This window comes from Lagopus leucura, unplaced genomic scaffold (genome assembly GCF_019238085.1).
Source record: "Lagopus leucura isolate 7727_CA_CO unplaced genomic scaffold, USGS_WTPT01 Super-Scaffold_100028, whole genome shotgun sequence".
Taxonomy (NCBI): domain Eukaryota; kingdom Metazoa; phylum Chordata; class Aves; order Galliformes; family Phasianidae; genus Lagopus; species Lagopus leucura.
Window position 1 is genome coordinate 8,113,680 of NW_024962279.1, and position 21,359 is coordinate 8,135,038.

Below are 21,359 nucleotides of genomic sequence, written 5' to 3' on the forward strand. Positions count from 1 at the left end.
GGTCAAGAAAACAATGGGCTGAGGAGGGTATGCCAAGGCTATCATAGAATGGCTTGGGTTGAAAGAGACCTCAAGGATCATCAAGCTCCAACCCTCCTGCTGCATGGAGGGCCAACAGCCTCCATATCTAATACCAGACCAGGCTGCCCAGGGCCCCATCCAGCCTGGCCTTGAACACCTCCAAGGACGGAGCATTCATAGCCTCTCTGGGCAGCTGTTCAGCACTTCACCAAAGAACTTCCCCTTTTCCCCTTCCCCCCCCCCCCCCCGATATCCAACCTACACCTTCCCTCCTTCAACTTAAAACTATATTTCCCCTTGTCCTGCCATTGTCTACCCTTGTAAAGAGTTGACTCCCCTCCTGTTTGTGGGCTTCTTCTAATAACTGGAAGGCTACAGTGAGATCACCCCACAGCCTTCTCTTCTCCAGGCTGAACAAACCATGCCATTAATTACTTACCATTTAAGGACTCTTTCTTCCAGTTCTCCCAAGATCTCTTGGTGCAATTCACACATTTCAGGGAGCTCGCTTAAGCCCTTCTTGAGTTCAACTACTTCCTGTTCATCTTCTTCTCCAAGTGCTTTCAAGATACCTTCATATAAATCCTGCAAGCAACAACATAGATATTAGGCAGGCAGACTTAAGAGATCATATGAAGTTATCATTTTCTGACTCCTGAACTACGCTTTCTGGGAATTCTAAGATACACTATCAGTAGTGATAGATCATTTGCAGTACAGCAAAGAGATCATCACATGTATTTTCTTGCATTCACTGTTTATATGCATTTGCAGATTAATTCCACAACACTGTTAATCCAAAATTGAACATTTCGCCTGGTAAAGCCAGACACTTGTGTATGCAGTGAGTTTACCTTATTTGCTTCCCTATTTTTTTCCTGCTTTTCTGGGTGTAGTTGATCTCATTTTACAGTTTCCTAATCAGAAATATAGTTTTAAAAAAAAAAACAATGAAAGATGAGAATCTCCATCACTGTGCAGACCCACAATATGAAAGAAAAAACACTTCTACGTATCTCGTATGATAAATTACATCATTCATCTCCAGATACAAATCTGAAGAGAGAAAGAAGCTGTAAGTTTAAGCTATGGAACAAATCATTTTTTATATAAAACTGAGACTTTTTTCATCATCTGAAACATGTATTTTACCCTGAAGTGGTTAATAAATAACATAATTTCCTCAATATTAAAATGTATCCACTTTCGGAAAGGGAGCTGGGGTGGTGGTTGACAGCAGAATCCACATGAATCAGTAGCGTGCTCTGGAAACCAAAAGGGCAAACTGCATTTTGGCATGCATTAAACACAGAGCAGCCAGAAGGTCAAGAGAGGCAATTCTCTTGCTATATTTAGCATTGGTGCAGCCTCACCTGAAATACTGTGTGCAGTTCCTGTCTCCACAATCTGAAGGATTTTAAGATTCTAGAAAGCATCCAGACGAGAGCACCAGTGCTGGTAAAAGAGCTAGAAAACACATCCTACAAGGACAGGCTGAGGACATGTGGGTTGTCTGGTCTGGAGAAAAGGAGGCCAAGAGGCAACTTCTCTGCTCTCTGTAACTTCCTGAGGAAGGAAGCAGAGAAGGGAGGCGGCAGTCTCTTCTCCCTGGGAACTGATTAGCAGGACGTGCAGAAATGGCACAAAGATATACTAGGCAAGGTTCAGCCTGGATATTAGGGAAAAAATCTGGAAAAGAAGCCTGGACCAGGCTTTCTAGCAAGGTGGTTGATGCCCCATGCCTGTAAGCATTCAGGAGGCATTTATATAATGCACTCATTAACGAGCTTTAACTTTCAATTTGCCTGAAGTGGTCAGGCAGTTGGACTAGGTGGTGTTTCAAGGTTGCTTTCAATAGAACTATTTTATTCTACTCTATTCTATTCTGGTACATAATAGAGTACTTGATTAATTGTGCATGGTAAAATGTTTTTCCCAGTTCAGACATGGAAATTAGGAATAAGGCACCCATCTGAAAATCATTCCAAGAGCAGACAGAATTTGTTTCTATCCAAAGGATTACTTAAGATCTCCCTCATCCAGAGCTCTGGATGCTGAAAAGCTTTTAGGTTAGATCCTGATTCCTGTAGAACCCATCTTCCCTGCTTCATACTTGCGAAGGACCCCTGACTGGCACCTGGATATACTTCAGGAAACTGGCTGCTGTGATGCCCTGCCTCTTTCCAGGTTCCTTTTAGATAGTGATGTTTTCCCTGCCTCCTGCTGCCAGATAGATCCCCTCGTTATAGTGGCAAGAGGATCTTAGGCATTCAGTTCTGACAGGCTTTATGGAGGTTTGAATGAAAACAGTGGCAACAGGGTGTAAGGCAGTGCACATGCGACACAGCAAGGCAGGAATGACAGTGCTATGCAGAGGCCTAGTTTTCTGTTGTGGATTCTGGCCACCTTTCCCAAAACTTAGGACACTGTAAACAGACTGATTATCTTCATAGACCTGTCTGGCGAACCAGAACAGGAACTTGCTTTCAATAAAATTAGATGGTAGTAATTCCAGCACCTGATTCTTCAGTGTTTCTGTAAGGTGCAGCTAATTGAATAGCATTAGCATAGTATCCTGTGCTTGTCTGAGGATGGTCCTGCAGCACTGTTATAGGCTTAATTATGCTTTGTATTCTCTATAAGGAGTTGAAACTGAGCCAGACAGGTGTGCGTTTCACCAGTGCCAGCTGAGTTTAGAGCTGAATTTCCCATTTCTGGCATTCTGGCCATCATGGTTAAAATATCTGTACCTAAGTGCATCCCTCTTCGTGATAAGATCAGGAACTGAGCAGTCACGTAGGATGGCTCAGAAACCCATTTTGTGAGTGCTTTTTCCAATTATTTCTGAATCCAAATAAGCCACAAAGTGCCTGGAGTTTTTGCATGAGATGAAGAAAAATAGGGTAAAGATGCAAATGAAAAAGTGAGTAAATAACCAAAATTTGAGTAGAGAGACCACATTAACTATGAGATTTGAAAACTGGTGACTTGTTCTGGCACAGCAGCTGCAGACCAGCAGGTTGCAAAGCTTCCTGCCTTACAAAAATATTGTTTGTCCTTAACTGACTTTCTTTTGTCTTTACGTGAAAGTAAGTCTAGGGGACTGCAGCGTTCTACCTTGTTGCTAGCCAGCCTACACAAGCTGGTTCTTCTAGTAAGTATCTCCAATTGGGTCACTCTTGGGGCCAAGTAGGGAAGCTATGTTAGTATTTTTCCACTGATGTTAGCCTGATGGTGTTGATTACTGTGACTTAGATATTTTTTGCCTTAGATGATTAGATTGACTCTACAAGCTGCAGAATAATCTGGACAGTATATAGAGGACTGTAACATATTTAGAACCTAAACAAGTGCTTCCAAATGAAAATGATATTAACTCAAATAGAAGAACTTCCCCCGTTATAACTTAACAGTTACCAGTATCCTAACTTAATGATTAAGCATTGATAAAATAGTGACAGTTTCCCTGAAGGCTGCATATGAATTGCCAGGTCACAGCCTGAACCAATGGTTGAGCATCAGATGAGGAGGCCTGAATAACACATGGAGCTCAGGTGCCACTGACACACCTGAGTGAACAAGGAGCAGACCCTGGGGTGGGGAACAGCAGGAACTCGTACCTATAAGCTAGAACCCCTACCCCGTGTTGAAGTCACAAGCATAGAAGAGCAAAAATCATGTTTCTTACTATTTCCAAGTAATTTCTACAGGCAGAAAATAGGTTTGCAATTAAAATGCCTAAGTACTTTGCTTAAACACATGCTTCAGAGCCAAATTCACTATATTCTCCAGAGGGAGCAGAAGAGGGTAGAGTCCTAAAGGGAGTGGGAAAGCCTTGAAGCATCCCTTTCCTGGGCCAGTTACAGCATAGGCAAGAAAGCCATCACAACAGCAATACAGCACTATAGGAACCATAATGGTGTGCAGCCATTAACAGCATTGCTAATTGCAATAAAGCACATGTCCATATAGAAAAATATTCAAGATGTATCAGGGACCCAGTTTTACCTTCCAGAGGCAGAACACATTGCAAAGGAGAGGCCTCTCCTAGACACTCTTTTAAAGTACAACATACTATACACATACTCTAGTTTAGTCCTGAATTTACATGCTTTCTATAACGTACCAAGCAAAGCAAGTAGCAAAACACTGGGCTTGCCTTTGATGCCTTCCACAAAACACACAGTGGAGCTGAAGGTACCTTCGCTATTATCTCCAACACCGCAAACAATAGTCTAAACTTGATCTAGCTTTTCAGGAAAATAAAGGCACTCCTGTTATTGAATTAAGTCCCTGTAATACCATAATGTAATGAAAAGCACAGCAATAATAGCACAGTAGCAAAGCCCTTAGCTACAGCAAACAAGAGCAAGCCCAAATGCAACAGCTGTAAACACAAAAACAAAGGGGGGTAGGGGAAGCTGTTTACCTTTGAAAGGCCTCAAATACACAAGAACTTCCAGTGAATACCCTTGCTTCCACTGCCAACCCTTAAATGAGGTTTGGGAGGGGGTGGATCCTGGCTGCAGGATCCACCCCCTTCCAGTCATCATGCACATTGCATGCACCTGAACTCCCCTGGGCTGGCCCTGCCTTCCCACCAGGCACTTAACCACTTTTTCAGGCTATAACTTAGCATTTTCCCTATACTCTCTACAGTATGTCTTGTTTGTTTAGCTGCCTGAAAACATCTTTGTAGATCATGTTGAAGAACTGCTACTTCTAAACCAGAATGCTGCAGAAACATGGAAACTGTATGCAAGCATGTGTTTGGCTATGTAGCAGTCAGAGAAAATGGGAATAGGTAAGACAAATGGACAGGTAATTTACCACCAATAATGAATGAATGATGAAGGGGGAGAGGGTGTGGGATAATGGGGGGGACAGGTAATTTACCACCAATTTATGAAAATTGGAGTGGTGGACTCCAATTTAGCAGCTAAAAGTATGGTTTCCAGCTGACCAGCTGGGTAGTTTCTGATTTGCTGAAATGCAGTTGTCTGCAAGATGTGTGTTGCATTTAAGGTTGCTCTCCCTCATGTCTTTGCTGTTAACGTCTGAGGAGGCTCTTCAGCATTTCAGCTTACTTCTGAGGTCCAATGAGCAAGCAACAGTTCAGTGCTGACTTGATTACTCTTTTTCTCCTTGAGAGTCACAAGGATAACCTGAGGTTATTTTTTTGCCTTCTCAGGGAATTTCTTTCCAAATGGTAAGCATGCTTGCTTTGATGGCTGTCATTCCCTACTGCCTCATAACTTAGATCCCAGGTGTTCACTGCTACCTAAGCAGTGGCAGGTCTGCTACAGGGACAGAAAATTTTCTGCAACAAAGCCACTAGCAGGTTAATATCATACAGGCAATACAAGAGATTCCTGATAGACATGTGTATTGCCTCATTAACTTCTGAGCTTAGGGCTCTAGTTTTGTTCATTGTGACTACCTGTGTCAGAGTGTGAGCCCCAGCTTGTACAGCTGCCCTATCCCAAGCTAGGCCACACTGAATATTACTGGAATTGCACTATCAGAAAAAAGAAGCTCAATAGGAATCTGAGTGAATCCATTGAAACCAATCCCCCAATGTCTCAAAGCTCTGCCCCTGTCTAACTCTTTCTGAGGAAACAGGGTGTACCCTCACCATCCCCTTCTTTGATCTGGACCTACTGTGCATAAAAAAAAAAATATTACACCAGTCTCAGAGCCCCTTAAGTGCTGCTGGGCAGCCCTTTTCCCTGTGAATGAGAAATGCTAGCAAGAGGAACCTGTTGTAAGAGATTAGTGGCATATTCCTTTACAGTGCTTCAAAAAGCATTACTTATGTGTAAGCCATTCTTCCTCAAATTCATCTCAGCTGCTTCAGTGCTTTTACATCCCCTAAATTACAGCTAAGATTCTGTGATTCTTAGATGACAATTAGGTTTCAATAATTAAAATGATTTACTTACCACACGTAACAGCTGGAGCATCTCCACATACCTGGAAAAAGATACTAACTTTTATTAATTGCCATCAAACCAATGCTGAATAAATTAGGGTGGACTGCATAGTTTCAGTCTTAAGAGAGCAACAGATGGACTGTAAAAGTAAACTCACGCTTTTTCTGAAGACATCAGTTCCTGGGCAATGAGGGAAGCTCTGGGTTGGCCTTCTTTCTGCAAACAGCAAAACCCAGAGACAAGTAAGAGATGTGTCATGCCAAGATGGGAAACAGACTAAGAGAGCAATTTGAACTGACATATTCCTTCAGTAAAGATAGGGCCATGTCTTTATTCTTTGCTATTCATCCTGAATCCTCTCCATGACAAGGTATTTCTGCTATTCATACACTAATAGCACAGTGCAATGTAACAAATGGTAAGGGAGATGCCAAGTTTGAAAAACTGTTTTCTTTTGGAAAAAAATCCAGAAAATATCTGTTGATTTTTACAGGTCCAGAATTTGTCAGAGAAGCGAAAAGTGTTTAACTTCGATTAAGCTATAGCTTCATGGCTGTTGAGGCTTGTAACATGGGTTTAGTACTCTCAATTAAATGGAAGTGGGGATTCTTTATCAAAATGGTCATATTCCAAAGTGTTCTGACTGCTGTAAAACCTGTGGAAGCAAAGAAGGCAAACAGCTTTACTTTGTGCTAAACAAAATTACCATAAACGTATTCAGAAAACAGTTTATTATTCCCACAGAGAATACTGTCTCAAATCTCAGTGCCATGCACTTAACCGGCAAACATCTCAGATCTAAGCACCTTAGAAAGAAGAAAAATGTATAACTGTAAAGTGAAAATTGCTAATTAGGGTATTTGAGTCCTAAGTCATGACTCACCCTTATGAAAAAGCATGGAAGTATTCACCGACAGTGAATCTACTACTGAAAGTTTGACTTATTTTGCAGTGTTGAAATTGAAAACTAAAACAGTAGTTTTGAATTAGCAAAGTAGCCTTCGTGATCTACAGTGGCCCATGGGAAATGTGTTTAGTAGCAAGACTTAATGACATTGTGTGCCAGGTCAGCAATTCTGGAAACCCATTGCATACAGATCCTGCTTCTGAAAGCACAACCAGGAGAGAGTGGTACTTGTGGAGATGTAATGCAGTCCCTTAGCACAAGTTAGACAGGAAATCTGTGGTTACACCTTCTCCATTGATTCTGAATGAGAGGACTAGTAGTTGTCAAAGAACACTAAGCTTAATCATGACTCCTCAGAAGACATAAAAATGCTGACTTCCTAAATCAAGTTTGATAATTCAGACAAACAATTAAGATTTACACTGTAAAAGCAGATTTGAGCAGTAAAAATGTCTAAGCCAGTGGAACATAAATATAGACTTTCTCCTCTCTGTCCCTTTTCCCCATTAGCAGTCCCTTTGGATGCAGGTGTCCCTTTGGACACATGATAATGTAGTGTCTGAGCTGTTAGATGCCCCATTCTGTTCTCTTCCCTCCCAAAGTTTCTGGTTCATTCTGCCTACAGTGAACTGAAAGCATTGTGAGGAAAAAAATGAAACAATCCTTGAAATGTTAGAAGCTTAAGTACAGCCATGTGGATACTTGGAACATAAGAAACCCGCGTGCGAGGTCAACTGAAACAATCAATATGATTACACCACCCAATATCCATAAATTAACAGAGGAATATGTGATGGAAGAGAAATCATATTTTTAAGATTCTTTTTGTTTTAATAACCTTAGGTATTGATTACAAAAGCAAGGAATTCAAACCTGATGCTCAAAAAACAAGCAAATTCATCTCTGCCCATTTCAGAAGAACAAAGGGCCAGTCAAAGTATGCTGCAACGACTACACATGTAAGCAGAGGAAATGCTTCTCCTTTTGTGAGGCGACTAAGGACCCCTGGCTTCCTCCTCTGTGGTTTTCACTCTGGAGGTGATGGACCTCAAGGATGATTATGTTGTTATCAAAGTGCATATGAGGGAAAAAGTCCTAGAACACTATTGATGATGGGTTGGATGAATGAGGCTTCATGTATAGAAAATAAACACAGTCACTCTTTTTAGCAGTGCCCTTTGCCAGGACAAGAGGCAGCGGGCACAAACCGGAAAACAAGAAGTTCTGTCTAAACAGCAGGAAGCAGTTCTGCCTGAGTAAATGACATCGCACTGGCACAAGCTGACCAGAGAGGAAATGGAGTCTCCCTCCTTGGATATTTTCAGAAGTTGCCTGGATATGAGACTGTGCAACATGTTCTGAGTGTCCCTGATTGAACAGGCGTTGAGTCAGATGGACCTGGAGGTCCCCTGCCGATCTCTGTAACCTTATTTTTGCATGTTTAGCTTATTTCTGTACTTTTACTAGGAAACAACTGAAGACTGAAAGAGGCAAAGGAAATGGTGAACTGTTCATTCTCTTAGAGAATCTGATCTGATGATCTGATGCATCTCTTCTTTAGCATCAGAAGTCTAAGTTTATGTCCCCTAGTGTTGTATTCCTTCTGGCTTTGAGAGCAGAGATTGTTTGAATTGCTTGTCGAGAACAGCACTCCCTCTATTTAACAAACTCTACAGCACCACTCCATTTAACAAAATGAGCTAGAAAGACAATGCTTTTTTGCTCCTGCTGGAAGGATTTCATTGTCCTTTTCCTCCAGATTGTGAGCATCTCTTGAAGATCACAGAGTGCCCCTCGTCGCTGTCCCCACTGCTAGAGGAACATACCAGAAACACTGAGTTTTCTCTCTCATTTCCTCTATGCAAACATAGCAGAACAAATGAAAGTGTTTCACCAGTGCAAGCTGCTCAGTGCATCCCCTGTGCACGAGCCTGGCTCCACACTGCAAAGGAGCAGAGTACATTTCTCCAGTGGTCCAGGCCCATTCTGCTTTTGTATATATGTATTGTCATGCTTTGTAATTCCTCTTGTGATTTATACGTCTTAGCTAAGAGACAAAACACAGGGACCCCAGTGTCACAAGCACAGTTGTCTAAGACAAGTTGGAGACAGTGTCTTGAGACATTGCCTGTCTTGTGTTAATTAACTGCTGTTTGTTTATCTCGGAAATGAACTCTGAGATTGACAACAGTGCCTGGAGACAGATTTCTGGGAACAGGGAATAGAGGTGGTGCACATCCCTCAACCATAAAGTTTCTAACACAAAGTCCAGGTGATTATTATAACATGACCAAGCTGCCAGCTTTTCAGTAGCCTTTACTCCCTGCACTCAACTCTGCGGTGCTGGTCCTTCGCAATTCCCATTTCAGAGGCTGCACTATAGGCCTTTCTGCATGCCTCTGCTTAGCAGAGGGAGACCATACAGCCATGTGGAGACCGTGGCTTTCTACCTCACTGAGTCTTGTGTCATAGCCTCATCATCTCATCCTCTGCAAATCCAAGCACTCAGCAAAATGCTAGGAATATACAGTATACAATTGCAGTGCATAACATAATCTTTCATCTCCTCTACTCTGAAAAACAGGCTGGTGCCAGGAATGTAGCAAATACAAAATCAGGTTGTATAGCTGCTGTAGCTCAGCTGATCAATGTGACTTGCAAGGCAAAGATGATGCTGCACAATTACATCTCTAGAGGATAATGTACAGCCCTGTTCCAAATGGATATTAAGTTTACAGATGTTAAGACCTAGAAATATCTCCCAGCTTGCTCAGTTTCTCCTCCAGCAGTCTGTTTCCCAATGTATAATGAAGCACACCACCAGAAATCTTTTGCTTAGAACAATAGCATAAAAACCTAAAAGCTAAAAGTAGATCTCAACACAGTACACATGTGAACATAGTCCTAGGCAGTTCAAATGAACAACTTTGGGTTTCATGTCCTTTTTGTACCTCCTGACAGAAGTGTTTGGGAGAAGGGGCAAGCAGTGAAGCGTGCACTTGTGGCACATCAGCTTCTCTTGTGGTAGGGATTCTTTGACTGTAGGGATGAGGATTCCCCACTGAGTCGTGTATACACTCCAGACTTGCTCTGAGCAATGCCAGGGCATCTGAAATGGGCCTTCACTGGCCAAACTTTGCTGAAATGGTACTGTGGTGATGGTGACAGTCATTCCTCTCTGAGCCCAGTACCTGCTTTCAGTTCAGCTGGCCTAGCTGCTTGTAGAACTGATAAGAACCAGACTGGTGTCTGGTGTCCTGGTCCAGCCTACTAATCATGAGACTGGGAACAAATCTGCCTCCATGCCTGGAATAGGATTGTATAGCTTAAAAGCAGAACAGGAGGATCAAAGTGCTGCAGGGTAACTAGCTAAGACACTGAATCAGTAGCTCCCTTCCTACATGCATTGCAGGCTTGCCATGTTAATATGGACAAACTACATGCCTTTGTGCATTTTTGTTGTGTGTGTGCTGTTCCACAGACTCCTTATGTTTAGGTTAAGTGCATTGTAGGTGGACGGTACACAGCACAAGAGTGCTGCTGTCACTATGAGAGGCTTACAGCAGTGTGCGAACTTCAGCCTCTGAGCGAGTGACTTCTTAATGCCCCTTTTGTCATTATTATGAACTGTAGTAGCAGTTCACAGTGATGTCACTGTGGTGCCAACAGTAAACTGAGGCATTACAAGAACAAGTGACTTCTTCAGGCTGGGTCTGCGAATAAGTGAATAACATCCTTTTTCTCCCAGGCTCCTTTCTTGAAGTGCTGGATTGCAGCTCTCCTGGGGATTCTGTGTAATTCTGTAAATCAAGAACTGTCCCTTGAAAGGCGTCTAAGTTTGGCGCTTCCTCAAAGCAACGTGAATCTGTCAATTTCAACACATATTTGGGTTATGTATGTGAAGGTTAAAGATTTGCAAAACTGAATGATTAATGAAGCTTGGAAACCAAGCCTACCCAGTGAAAATGGATGAGGAGCAGCAAAGGCAGTTTTGCGTACGGCTCCCATGAGACAGTAGCTCCCCTCCTTGTAATGACATCTTTGTGGCTGAAATTAGTGTTACCTCTGTTGGTGTGTGGTGCAGGCACCCTCCATGCTCTATACTGGGTTGCAGAACTCCTTTTTTTGGATGCTGCCTTTTGTTTTTGTACCTGGGAGAAGAGTGGAACATCTCTACCTCCAGTAGAGAAGGTAGCTCTGCCTTCTCAGAAGCTCAGCATGGCAAACTGTTTTTGTGTGAAGTTATCCTTTGTTTCCCCCGGTACACCACCAAATAATGGTGACATGCACCCCTCCAGTCTGGCTAGATTTTGACATAATAAAGACCTAAATGACAAGCTGAAATGCTTTGTCTTTTCATTGACATAAAACGCAGCCATATCTGGTCTGAATTCACTTTCTTTTATGCCCTTTTACTCTGGTTACGTTATCCACCTCACTAGAGACTTGCCCATTTTGCCAGCAGGGCAGAATTCCTGTAACATACTGCTGGTTTTAGGCTGAAACTAGAGAGTTTGAATTTCCCATAAAGTTAGCAGGCAGGCAGATCTGTATTCTGCATCAAAGAAATGTCTTTTATGTTCCATCTATGGCTTTATTTACTTGCCCTACAATTTGTGTTATTTCCCGAGTACCTGATAGACTATAGCTTTTAGAGATACACGTAGATTAATCATGCTCTTTTCTTACAATTCTTCTGAAAATCCCTTCAGTTCCTCACGTCAAATTCCCTGCTGTGTTTATAAACAGATTTAGGAAAGCATTTTAATTGTTCCTTTGCCTATTGGCTTAATATAGGGCTTAGTTATATGTAAATTCTAACTATAATAGAGTTCTTAAAATAGCTGATGCTACTACAACATTCCTAGCATCCCATTTACCCAGTCAGTGCTTTCTTCTTCCAAGGGCACCCAGTCTAGGAATAATCAGACTCTTTTCACTGTGGTGTGTATGGAACTGCTGGGTCATGGCCTGAACCTCTGATTGATCACCTGCGGCGAGCACTGAGCTAGCCAGAGGAGCACAGGTGAAGGCAATGCAGCCATGCTGCAGGAAGGGGGGAGCCTGGCTGCACCCCTCCTAGACCTATTGAAGAGCTGGCTGCCAGTGGGGAAGGATCTCTGCTGGAGTTTTGTGAGTGAGCCCAGGATTGGGGTAAGCCTTCCATTTATTCTCTTTTGTTATCATAGTCTGTTTTGCCTAACTCTCTTGTTTATTTCATAATTACATCTTAACGTTCATTGATTATACAGTGGTGAAAGTTGTTGATCTCACTCTAAATGCTTTCCATTTGCTCTTGGGGCTATGTTTAATCCTGTTGCTTTGTTTGATCTATGCGCCTTTAGCACCCATGTGACGTACAGTCTGGGTCAAATAGTGTGATGGAAAAAGCTCTTGAAGTTCAGTCCAAGGCAACGTGTTCTAGTGTTGTTACAGAACCATCCATGTGGCTCTTCTGCAAGACTCTTGAGGATTTCATTCTTAAATTGCAGCTGTTTTTCTGTCTCTCTCCCATTTCCACATAACCCAAAACTTGTGCTTCATCTCCATGAGTTTTCTCAGAAAGCCTTCACACCACCACGAAGAGCATGCTGCGCAACTCCCTATGGAGGTATGTCCTGCAGGTGTTGTTTGTCCTTCCCCAGGCCTTGTTTTGCCTGATGGAGGTTAATGTGGTGGTAGAAATGGAGATACATTCATAAAATTATCCCAGTGAATCCCTTGAAATGCTGGGTGGTCCCACCATGAACGCAAAGACTTTCTGCCATGCTTGCAACTTTGATCTGTACTCCACATCAGACTTATTTTTTTCACTCTTCAAGGAATCCCACATAAAAATCGCTCTTCCTTTCCAGGCCCTTGTTTTTGGCCATCTGTGCAGGGAAAGCGTTATCTCTGGACTTCTTCTGTATCATGACAATTGGAGGTTGTAGGAACTTAGTGACAAACAAAGGGAAACAACCAGGGAGAATGTTTAGCCTTAAAATGTAGCTAGAAGAAAGGAGCTACCTGAAGACTCTTGCTTGAAGACAGTAACATCAGAGGAGGCACAGATGTGACCGGTGTTGCTGGCTCTTTACATTTGGCAGGAGGGTTAGCATTATCAGCAATAAAGCAAATATCCATAATATGTAAATAGATTGTTAATGTATATCCCTGCCCCCTTCTCCTTCTCTGGTGGCAGGGTATAGGGAGCACCCATTGACAGTGTGGTTAAGCCCATTATCATTTTCAGTACCTGGGGCCTGGGTTGCCAGGAGATGGTGACACCCATCCAGAAGTAGGGAAGCCTAACAGCACAGCAAGTACTGTCTATAAAATCAGGCAGCAGCAAGCTCTAAGTGGCGCTTAGACCAGAGCTTCTGCCTTCTGGCAAAACCTGTAATCCTTCCAGAGGCGAGGAATGCCTCCACCACTGTCTAATTCCTTTAAGAACTGAATGAGTGACATGTGTGCTTCTATGTAAAGTTTTAGTCCAGGTTCTGATTGCATCCTGCGCCGATAGACATTTATTTGTAGAGGTTTCATTCAGGTCTATCTGAAAAGTCTGTAACCATATTGATTGTTATCTTTTTCTTTTTTCCTTCTTCCTTTCTTTTTTCTTTTTTTTTTTTTTTTTTTTTGGCATGTGATAATATAACCACAATCCTGTGGGAGGCCCTCATTCTGCCAAGGGTCTGTTAAGAATCTGCCTGTCCTCTGTGGTGTCCAGTGGCAGCAAGCAATGGTAGGCTAGCTGATGTACCAACATATCCACGCATCTTCAGAAACTCAGGCCAGAATTAGCAGTAGGTGAAACCCACCAGCAAATGTTGATTTTAGTCCATTTCAAATAATGAAGCTGAGTTTCTTAAAATCAAGATCATATTGTCTGTATTTTTGACCATTTTTTTTAAAGTGGAATTTCTGAGGCTGCTAAAAAACAAAGCAACAACAAAAAATAGTTCCACCAAAGGGAGCTCAGTTTAAACTTATATCTAGTCAAATCAATTAAGCTCAGGGATTAGCAGTCATGGAGTTCAGGCATGATTCTAGCTCAATGGTAACAGAAAAAATCTGTGGCCCTACAACCTGGTTTTTCAGCATTTGTCTACTGAGTGAAGGTTCAGAGGTGAGAGATACCAAGAAAGCCTGTATTTCATTTGATTCAAGTAGTTTGTTTCTAGCAAGAATACTTCATTTTTTTTCTTTGTGGGCAGCTTAAATGCCATCATATAACTTTGAGAGCCTAGTACAGAACAGCTGTGTGTCACTTTCTGATAAACTGGAAGAGATGTAGTTAGATGAGCATATATAAAAGTCAAATGAATGAAGAACGGTCTGGAAACTCTTAAAATAGCATAGCAGGAGGATAAAAAGGTGTGAGTCTCCATTAGTAACATCAGTGAATGGCATCACTTCTTATAACTTAACTATGTGGAACCACGAAGGTTAAGAAAACTTCGAGCATTCCCTGCGTAGGAGTTCTCTGGGTTGTTACTGCATGCCAGTGGACTGAAAAGAAGGAAATTAGGTTCCAATAGTCACCCCAAATTTCTCCACATTCACGTGAATCTAGTCCTCAGGTGAGCTGGGATTCCGAGAAACCCAGCTGTTAACACAATTCCTGGAAAAGTGTGTATAAAGCTCACTTCTGAAAATATTTTATTTTTATTATAAAAATGAACCTTAGTAAAAAAAAAAAAAAAAAAAAAAAAAAAAAAAAAAACTGCAAACTGGAAGCCTTTTGATTCTCCAGCAAGGAGGCTAGGAGAAAGAAAGTGAGAAAAAATGAAACATCCTGCTTGCATTTTCATAGAGGAATTCACTACTTTTGACAGGGAAAGGCAGAAAGTAGAATACAGCTTGATACAAAAGAAAATTATGCTAATCTGAACCATCTAGGTTATTTCATGTCTTTATTTGAACTGTTTCCTTGAGGAGGGCAGAACAAAAAATCAAGCCAGCAAACCCCAGAGGGTTATTTTTAATCTGTGCAAATGTATTTTTTTTAATTCAAATTCAGCTCCCAGTAGACCAGCCCAAAACAGTTGTTTTAACAAGATTAGCTAATTTCCAAATCCGCGGTACTGTTTCTGGCATCCACACCAACTGGTCTTTGCCAGTTCTCCTGAGTAACAGCGCTTCTGAGCTCTTTCATGCTGTATTGTCTGTCCTCAGGATTTTGCTCCAGGAGATACGGTACTTCACTGGGGAGCTGAACAAGTTGTTTGCGTGTGGTGACACACTTTGACGGGGCAGCTGATGTTCCCTTGGCACCCAGAAGATTTGCATGAGAACACAACAAAATGAGGCAGGAGCAGCAGAGTGGGAAACACCATCCTCTGCCTGTCCTCTGTAGGGATACCAGCACTTTCTGAAACGAGACCAGTGGACAGATGGAATTTATCCCATTTGGTCTCAATCACAGTGAGCTAGAAGCCCTTGGTTTGGCTGTTGGGTTGTTTGGGGTTTTTTTTCTGTTTTTGTTTTTTTCTGACAATCTGAAACAAAGCTATCTGGGGCCTTGAAAGGTTCTTGTACCACTATTATTCTGTGACTACGCAGGAGAAAGAGAACAGTTAAACAGACTTGTATCCTTTATTTCAGGTTTCTGCGCTGTTTTCCCTATCTAAGTGACTCTTACCTGGCCATTGTTTATGGCTTCAATCTGCAGTAGCAGTTCCAGGGCTGTTAGATGGTGAAAAGAGTTCTGACCTTAGGTTCCCTCTGACTCCCTGGATCAGTTGTCTCCATTTAAGAGTCTGGGCTTTGGGGGCAGCTGGGACACACAGGGTTTGACAGCATGGTTCCCAAAACTCCTTTAGTCAGTCCAGTGTGATGCCTGCAGTATGTTTGGCCCACATAAGACTTCAAGAACAAAGAAACTCAAAGTTCCCTCCATGCCACTTCACTTTTCCTCATCCTGCATACAAGCACAGGCTCCCAAATTGGCATACTAAGCAAAAGTCTTAGCCTTTGATATTGCTTCTGCTTCAACCTTGTAAGACTCTGTAACTGCAGCCCAGTAGACTGCAGATGACTAATCCTCCTACGGCCAGAATTATACTAGGAAGTTCAGGTTGTGTCTACTTCTCTGGCCTCCTTCTTTGGCAGGCTAAATATATGTGTGAGATAATTCATTAGCCAGCTTTGAAGTACATCTGTTTTAAGACAGTTCCTTAGGAGCTTGTGGAAGATGGATCTTCTGTGTGCTGTGATCCTTGCTCACAATTAGATAGGTAAACAACACTGATTAAACAATGAGACTTATGTGGATGTTCTCTGTCAGCCATATGAAGACATTTGGTTTATGTTTGCCTTAAGAGCCAGAAGGATGCTTCCAGATAGACTCTGAAGTACATGCTTGTTCTATAAATGATGCGTTCTGCTGTGATGGCTAAATTGTGTGGCTACCACATCGCAACAGAACAATAAAAAGGTGTGAGATGCAGTAAGGGAAAGAATTAGAAAACATTATTTCCTAGTGTCTTCAGTAAAAAAATACTGAATACTGAAAAATGACCCAAAAAATCTCTTCAGCATCTTTGAATTTCAAGTGCTTGGTGACTGTATGCACTTCTCATCTGGACACAAGTTCCTATTTTCATTCAGTTCTGAACTGACATCGCAACAAGGGATGCTGAGAAACCTCATCAGCTTTGGTAACACACTAGTGTATGCTCTATAGATGCAAATGGCTTGCCAGCTAGCTAACAGAACTAGAAAGGAAAACACTTCTCATTTAACAGGAAATGTCACATCTTTAGAAGCTTTTCCCTTTCCAAAACCAAAGCCAAAAAATTTCATGCGTCTCAGAAAGATGCAGGTTGAAACTCCCATACATTCTCAGAGATTAGGTTGCTTATGATCATTTTATTTGTTTCAAGTTAGCAAACTGCTCAAACCATAGCTTGTTCCATGGTACCAGTGGCAGCTCAGCACTCTGCATGGTGCATCTAAAAATGATACAGCATGCAGGGAAAACAGAGGAAATTATTTCAGAGATAAAAGCAACAACAACAATCTCACTTGCGTTTCACTACCATTCTGCTTGCAGTTCCTCTGTTAGTCTCAAGAGCTGGTGCCCTGGTAATGACAGAATTCTGTTCCCTTCTCTTTAAACCTGCCCTTAGACAAGGCGTCTCCCTAGAATCAATCTACGTATCGCTTCACTGGTCCTTGACTGAACAGACCCTTACTCTGACGTTGACTTGGTTTTGGAGGTGCCATTTCTGCAGGCTCTTACGCATGCCTATGACCAGACACAAACCGTCTATAGTCTGGAAGCTCTATAGCTATGGTGACACTGACAGAGCAGGCCAAAATGAGTGGTAGAGAGAAGTGCAGGAAATGAAGGTTTACCATATTCCTGTGCAACCTCAGTTCCTGGAATTGAATTGTCAGGCTACAGTAAAGCACACCTGTTTATTAATTAAATACCAAATGGACTGTACAGCAGGTGTTTGTGCTTAAGAGAGACCTCATTGCAGCCTTTCAATACCTAAAGGGAGCCTACAGAGGGGAGGGGAGTCAACTCTTTGAAAGGGTTGATATGTGTAGGACAAGGGGAAATGGTTTTAAGTTGAGGGAAGGGAGATTTAGGTCGGACATCAGGGGGAAATTCTTTACCCAGAGAGCGGTGAGGTGCTGGAACAGCTGCCCAGAGAGGCTGCGGATGCCCCGTCCTTGGAGGTGTTCAAGGCCAGGTTGGATGGGGCCCTGGGCAGCCTGGTTTAGCATTAAATATGGAGGTTGGAGGCCCTGCATGTGGCAGGGGGTTGGAGATTCATGATCCTTGAGGTCCCTTCCAACCCTGTGATTCTGTGATTGATAGGGTTATATTAGGTTTTAAGGACTGAATAAAATGTTTGTGGAAACCAAAGATAAATTTGTGCCTAAAGTGACCTGATGCTATTTATTTAATAACTGAACTGCTAGCCAGCTTACTGGAGATTAAAACATCTTTGTATGGCCTTAAACTGTGGTCACATTTCCTCGATCTCCTCCATAATTTGTTCAAGAGCAGTCCTAGTAATCAGAAATCTGTCAAATAAACCCAATCATGAGTGTATTTTTCAATGATGAGAGAATTTTGCGATGACAGAGACCTGTTAAATCGTTTGCTCCATCTCCCAGCTAATGTATAACTTGTCTCAATAATGCGTTTGTCATTGTTTTATTCTGTGTATTTATTCTGATATTTATGAGCTTATAAATTCTCAGAACTGCAGTCAGATCTTTTTGCTGAGAGAGAACTTTGTCCCAACCTTCACAACAGGCCCTTCTTACTGTCGATGTTGCCTCCACTGTCTATCTTAGTGCTGCAGTTCCTTGTCTCAGCTACGTGCTATAGAGGTAAACTGTTTCTAGTGCGGCTCTTTTACCTTGCTGATGAGGCTGGGATCGCCTTGGCTGCTCTTCTCATCTTCTGAACTCTTCTGTTCCTCATCTGATGTGATGACCTCCACAGGTATCACAGAGACCGGGCATACCTTATAAGGCTCAGTGTAGGCACTATAAAGAGAAAGAACAGACTAGCTCACCAATAGAATTCCATTACCTGCTATTGCTCAGACATAACAAATCCATGCGTTGCCCAGAACTAACCAGTCAGAGGATAGGGGATCCCTGCAGACCTTCCAGGCTTGGAAAGCGAGTTTTCTCAAGCTTTGCTTTTTGCTTCCTAGATCAACAACCATTTAGGCAAATAGACAGATGTACAAATTCAGTTACCTTCCCACTGCTATGTTTACAAGTTTCCCTAGAGGATAACTGCCTCAGCTTAGTTTGGAACAAAAATTTGACTGGGTTCATACTTAATTGGTACATACATAACTGGTGTGTTCTTCCCTAGACAACTCAAAATGGATGGAATAAAATCACACTACCATTTTAGTGCTTATTAGAAATGGAATTCAAATATTGTAACAATGTAATTATTGATTTTCTGAGAAAGAGGATCAAAAAGATAAGAAATTTATAAGAAATTCAGTGTATTTATAATGGCATTACAGCATGAGATATTCAGATCTCACGATCCTTGAGTTGTTTCCAGGGAATCTGAATTCAGCTCCAGAAGCCCAGAGAAAGTGATGTGATAAAAGTATAGAATCTGGTGTATCACAGGCCAGGGATTTCCCAGCATAGCTTTTCTTTCAGGAAAAGAAGAAAAAAAAAAAAAAAGATTTTTTGGCATTAAAATTGTTAGTGATTTAAGTTCTCCACAAAGCATGACTAAAGCTGTGTTCTCCAGATAGTCACTGCCTTTTGCGTTCAAAAGTTGTCCTCTGTTGCTGATCTCGATATGCATAGCTCCAAATTCCAGACACATGATCTGATTAAGCCTTTGTCTCCTGGATTGGAGGCAGCCTTCTAAATTTGATACTGTGCAGGTGCTCACAGATTCTGTTGAAGTTATCCCTATTTCTTGTCTTTTGTATGAGACAGGTGAATGTCTTGGTGTCTTACTATGCCATGTCTCCTATCATTTAATCATGCTAAAATCTCTGAATTTCATCCAGTTATCTATTAGCACTATGCAATTTACTAACCATTTTAGTAACAGTTTTTACTACCAGTGTTAGTACTGTTCTCGGTACTGCAACACAAGGCTTGATTTTGCAGCATTGGTAAAAGGAGTGACAAGCATAAGAGAAACAACACCCATCTACTACCACCAGACTTTACTCTGTTTTTATATTCGAGCATCAGATTAGCAATTTTAGCCCTGTTATCACTGTGGGAGTATGCAGGCATTCACCACAGAGACACTGTCTTTTACAGAGTTTCGGGAATAGGTTCCAGCATTCAGCCAACAGGACAAGTCTATTACCTTGAGAGGTAAAACCTGACATATGTGCCTATTACAGCAGGCTGCTGGGGAGCCTCAGGTTGGATATAAGAAAAAGGCTCTTCACCAGACACTGGTGTTGAGCACTGGGATGGGCCCCTCTAAGAAGTGGTCAGGGAACCAAACCTGATGGAGCTCAGGTTGGATAGTGCTCTCAGACCTGGGATTTAATTTTTAGGCGGTCCTGCGTGGAGACAGTATTTGGACTTGATAGTCCTTGATGGTCTCTTCCAATTTCAGATTTTCTGATTCTGTGAGTCTATAAATGCTTGGCCAACCAGACTGATCTGAAGCACAAGCACGCCTTATTTAATGTATATGATTTCTTTTAGTCCTCAGCTCTGCTTTATTTCTTTAATTTTCTTTGGTCCTAGCTGCAAGCAAATCCAGTGCCTCAAAGCGAATGCTAGAAAGACAAGTAACTGGGCAAAAGTGAGTTAATGCAAGTGGGAGGGCAGTAGGAGACTCCCAAGGTCACTGACAAGGCGTAGATTTCCTTTCAGAAACCACTGACATTTCTGCCTTCACTTTCAAACTGCAAAGAGTGGCCTGTGTTTCCCATGCAGGTTTGGCGGTCCGCTTTTCCTTCATGTGCAGAGGCAAGCACCTTATGCAAGCTGCCAGCAGCTGCACTGTGCATTTGCCAGCAGCTGCACTATTCCTCACCACTGTCTGCTTTTGTTTATTATTAGTGTCTGCAGTTTTTCAGCGTGGGTGGCAACACAGCACTTCCGAAGCACTGCCTAGCTACAATAACAAAGGGGCCACTGTGGATCAGCACCACCTCTCATTTCGCCACTTTTATTGACACTCAGTGCTTTATTTTTGAATCTGGAGGAGACTTGCATGCTCCCAGGCTCTAACAAACATGTGACTCTAAAGCCAACCTGCCCCGCTGACCAGCAGTGAGAAATTAAAGCCTCACCATGCTGTCACGGGTTGCTCATTTCAATAGCAGTATGTTTGGCAGAAACTGAAGACAGGTGAGTTGTTACAGAAGATGAATTCAGATAAAATTGTTTTGCTTTAAGGAGCAGTTCTTTGCTGGATCTCCTAATTCCAGCCGATCCCTGCATTCAGCTCTATCCTCAGGCTCAGTACAGCATTTGAAATATTCTGATTATCATCTTGTAACTTTTTCCCTCACTAAAAAGTGGATATTATTAACCTTAAATAGGACATGCAGGGGGCAAGATAGAAAAAAGGCATTACCACTGATTCACTGGGCTTTGCTTCAAGCCATCTCAAACTCTTCAGTTCTGCTTTTATCTTTAATTCATGTAAACTTCTCAACTGTTGTTTTGACCTCTTTGCTTTGTCCTTACGCTTTATCTAACCCTAGTCCATCCTCCATACCTCAATGCTAGTGGAATTTTTCTTCTTAAAAGAAGTTACTGTAGCTGCCTGCCAAGGGAAATCCTTTTGCAGTCTCTCGTATTGTTCATTCCAAGAGCTGAAGAATAAAAGATGTTAGTAAAGCAACTAAAAGTGAGCAATACTTGTAGTTTGAAATCGAATGTATGACTTAATGAATGCATGATGACAGAGGTGAGAACAGCTGCTTCTCAGGACACATTTTCGCACACAAAATTATGGTACAGGGTGCCAGCTGTGCTAAGTGGTGACAGATCTAATTACTGCCTGGGTGTTTTGTTTAATATCAGCG

The 21,359-nt window shown here is 42.1% G+C and overlaps 1 protein-coding gene across 1 annotated transcript in view; it reads right to left on the bottom strand.

Moving 5' to 3' along the window:
• Positions 1-21,359, bottom strand: part of FGD5 (FYVE, RhoGEF and PH domain containing 5) — a 91,697-nt gene that overhangs the window by 36,566 nt on the left and 33,772 nt on the right. Inside the window, exons 3-6 of the mRNA XM_042880862.1 lie at positions 18,228-18,357; positions 6,112-6,170; positions 5,964-5,994; positions 461-606 (exon numbers count right to left, since the gene is read on the bottom strand). Coding sequence (XP_042736796.1) covers positions 461-606; positions 5,964-5,994; positions 6,112-6,170; positions 18,228-18,357 — 366 coding nt within the window. The remainder of the gene's footprint in view (positions 1-460; positions 607-5,963; positions 5,995-6,111; positions 6,171-18,227; positions 18,358-21,359) is intronic.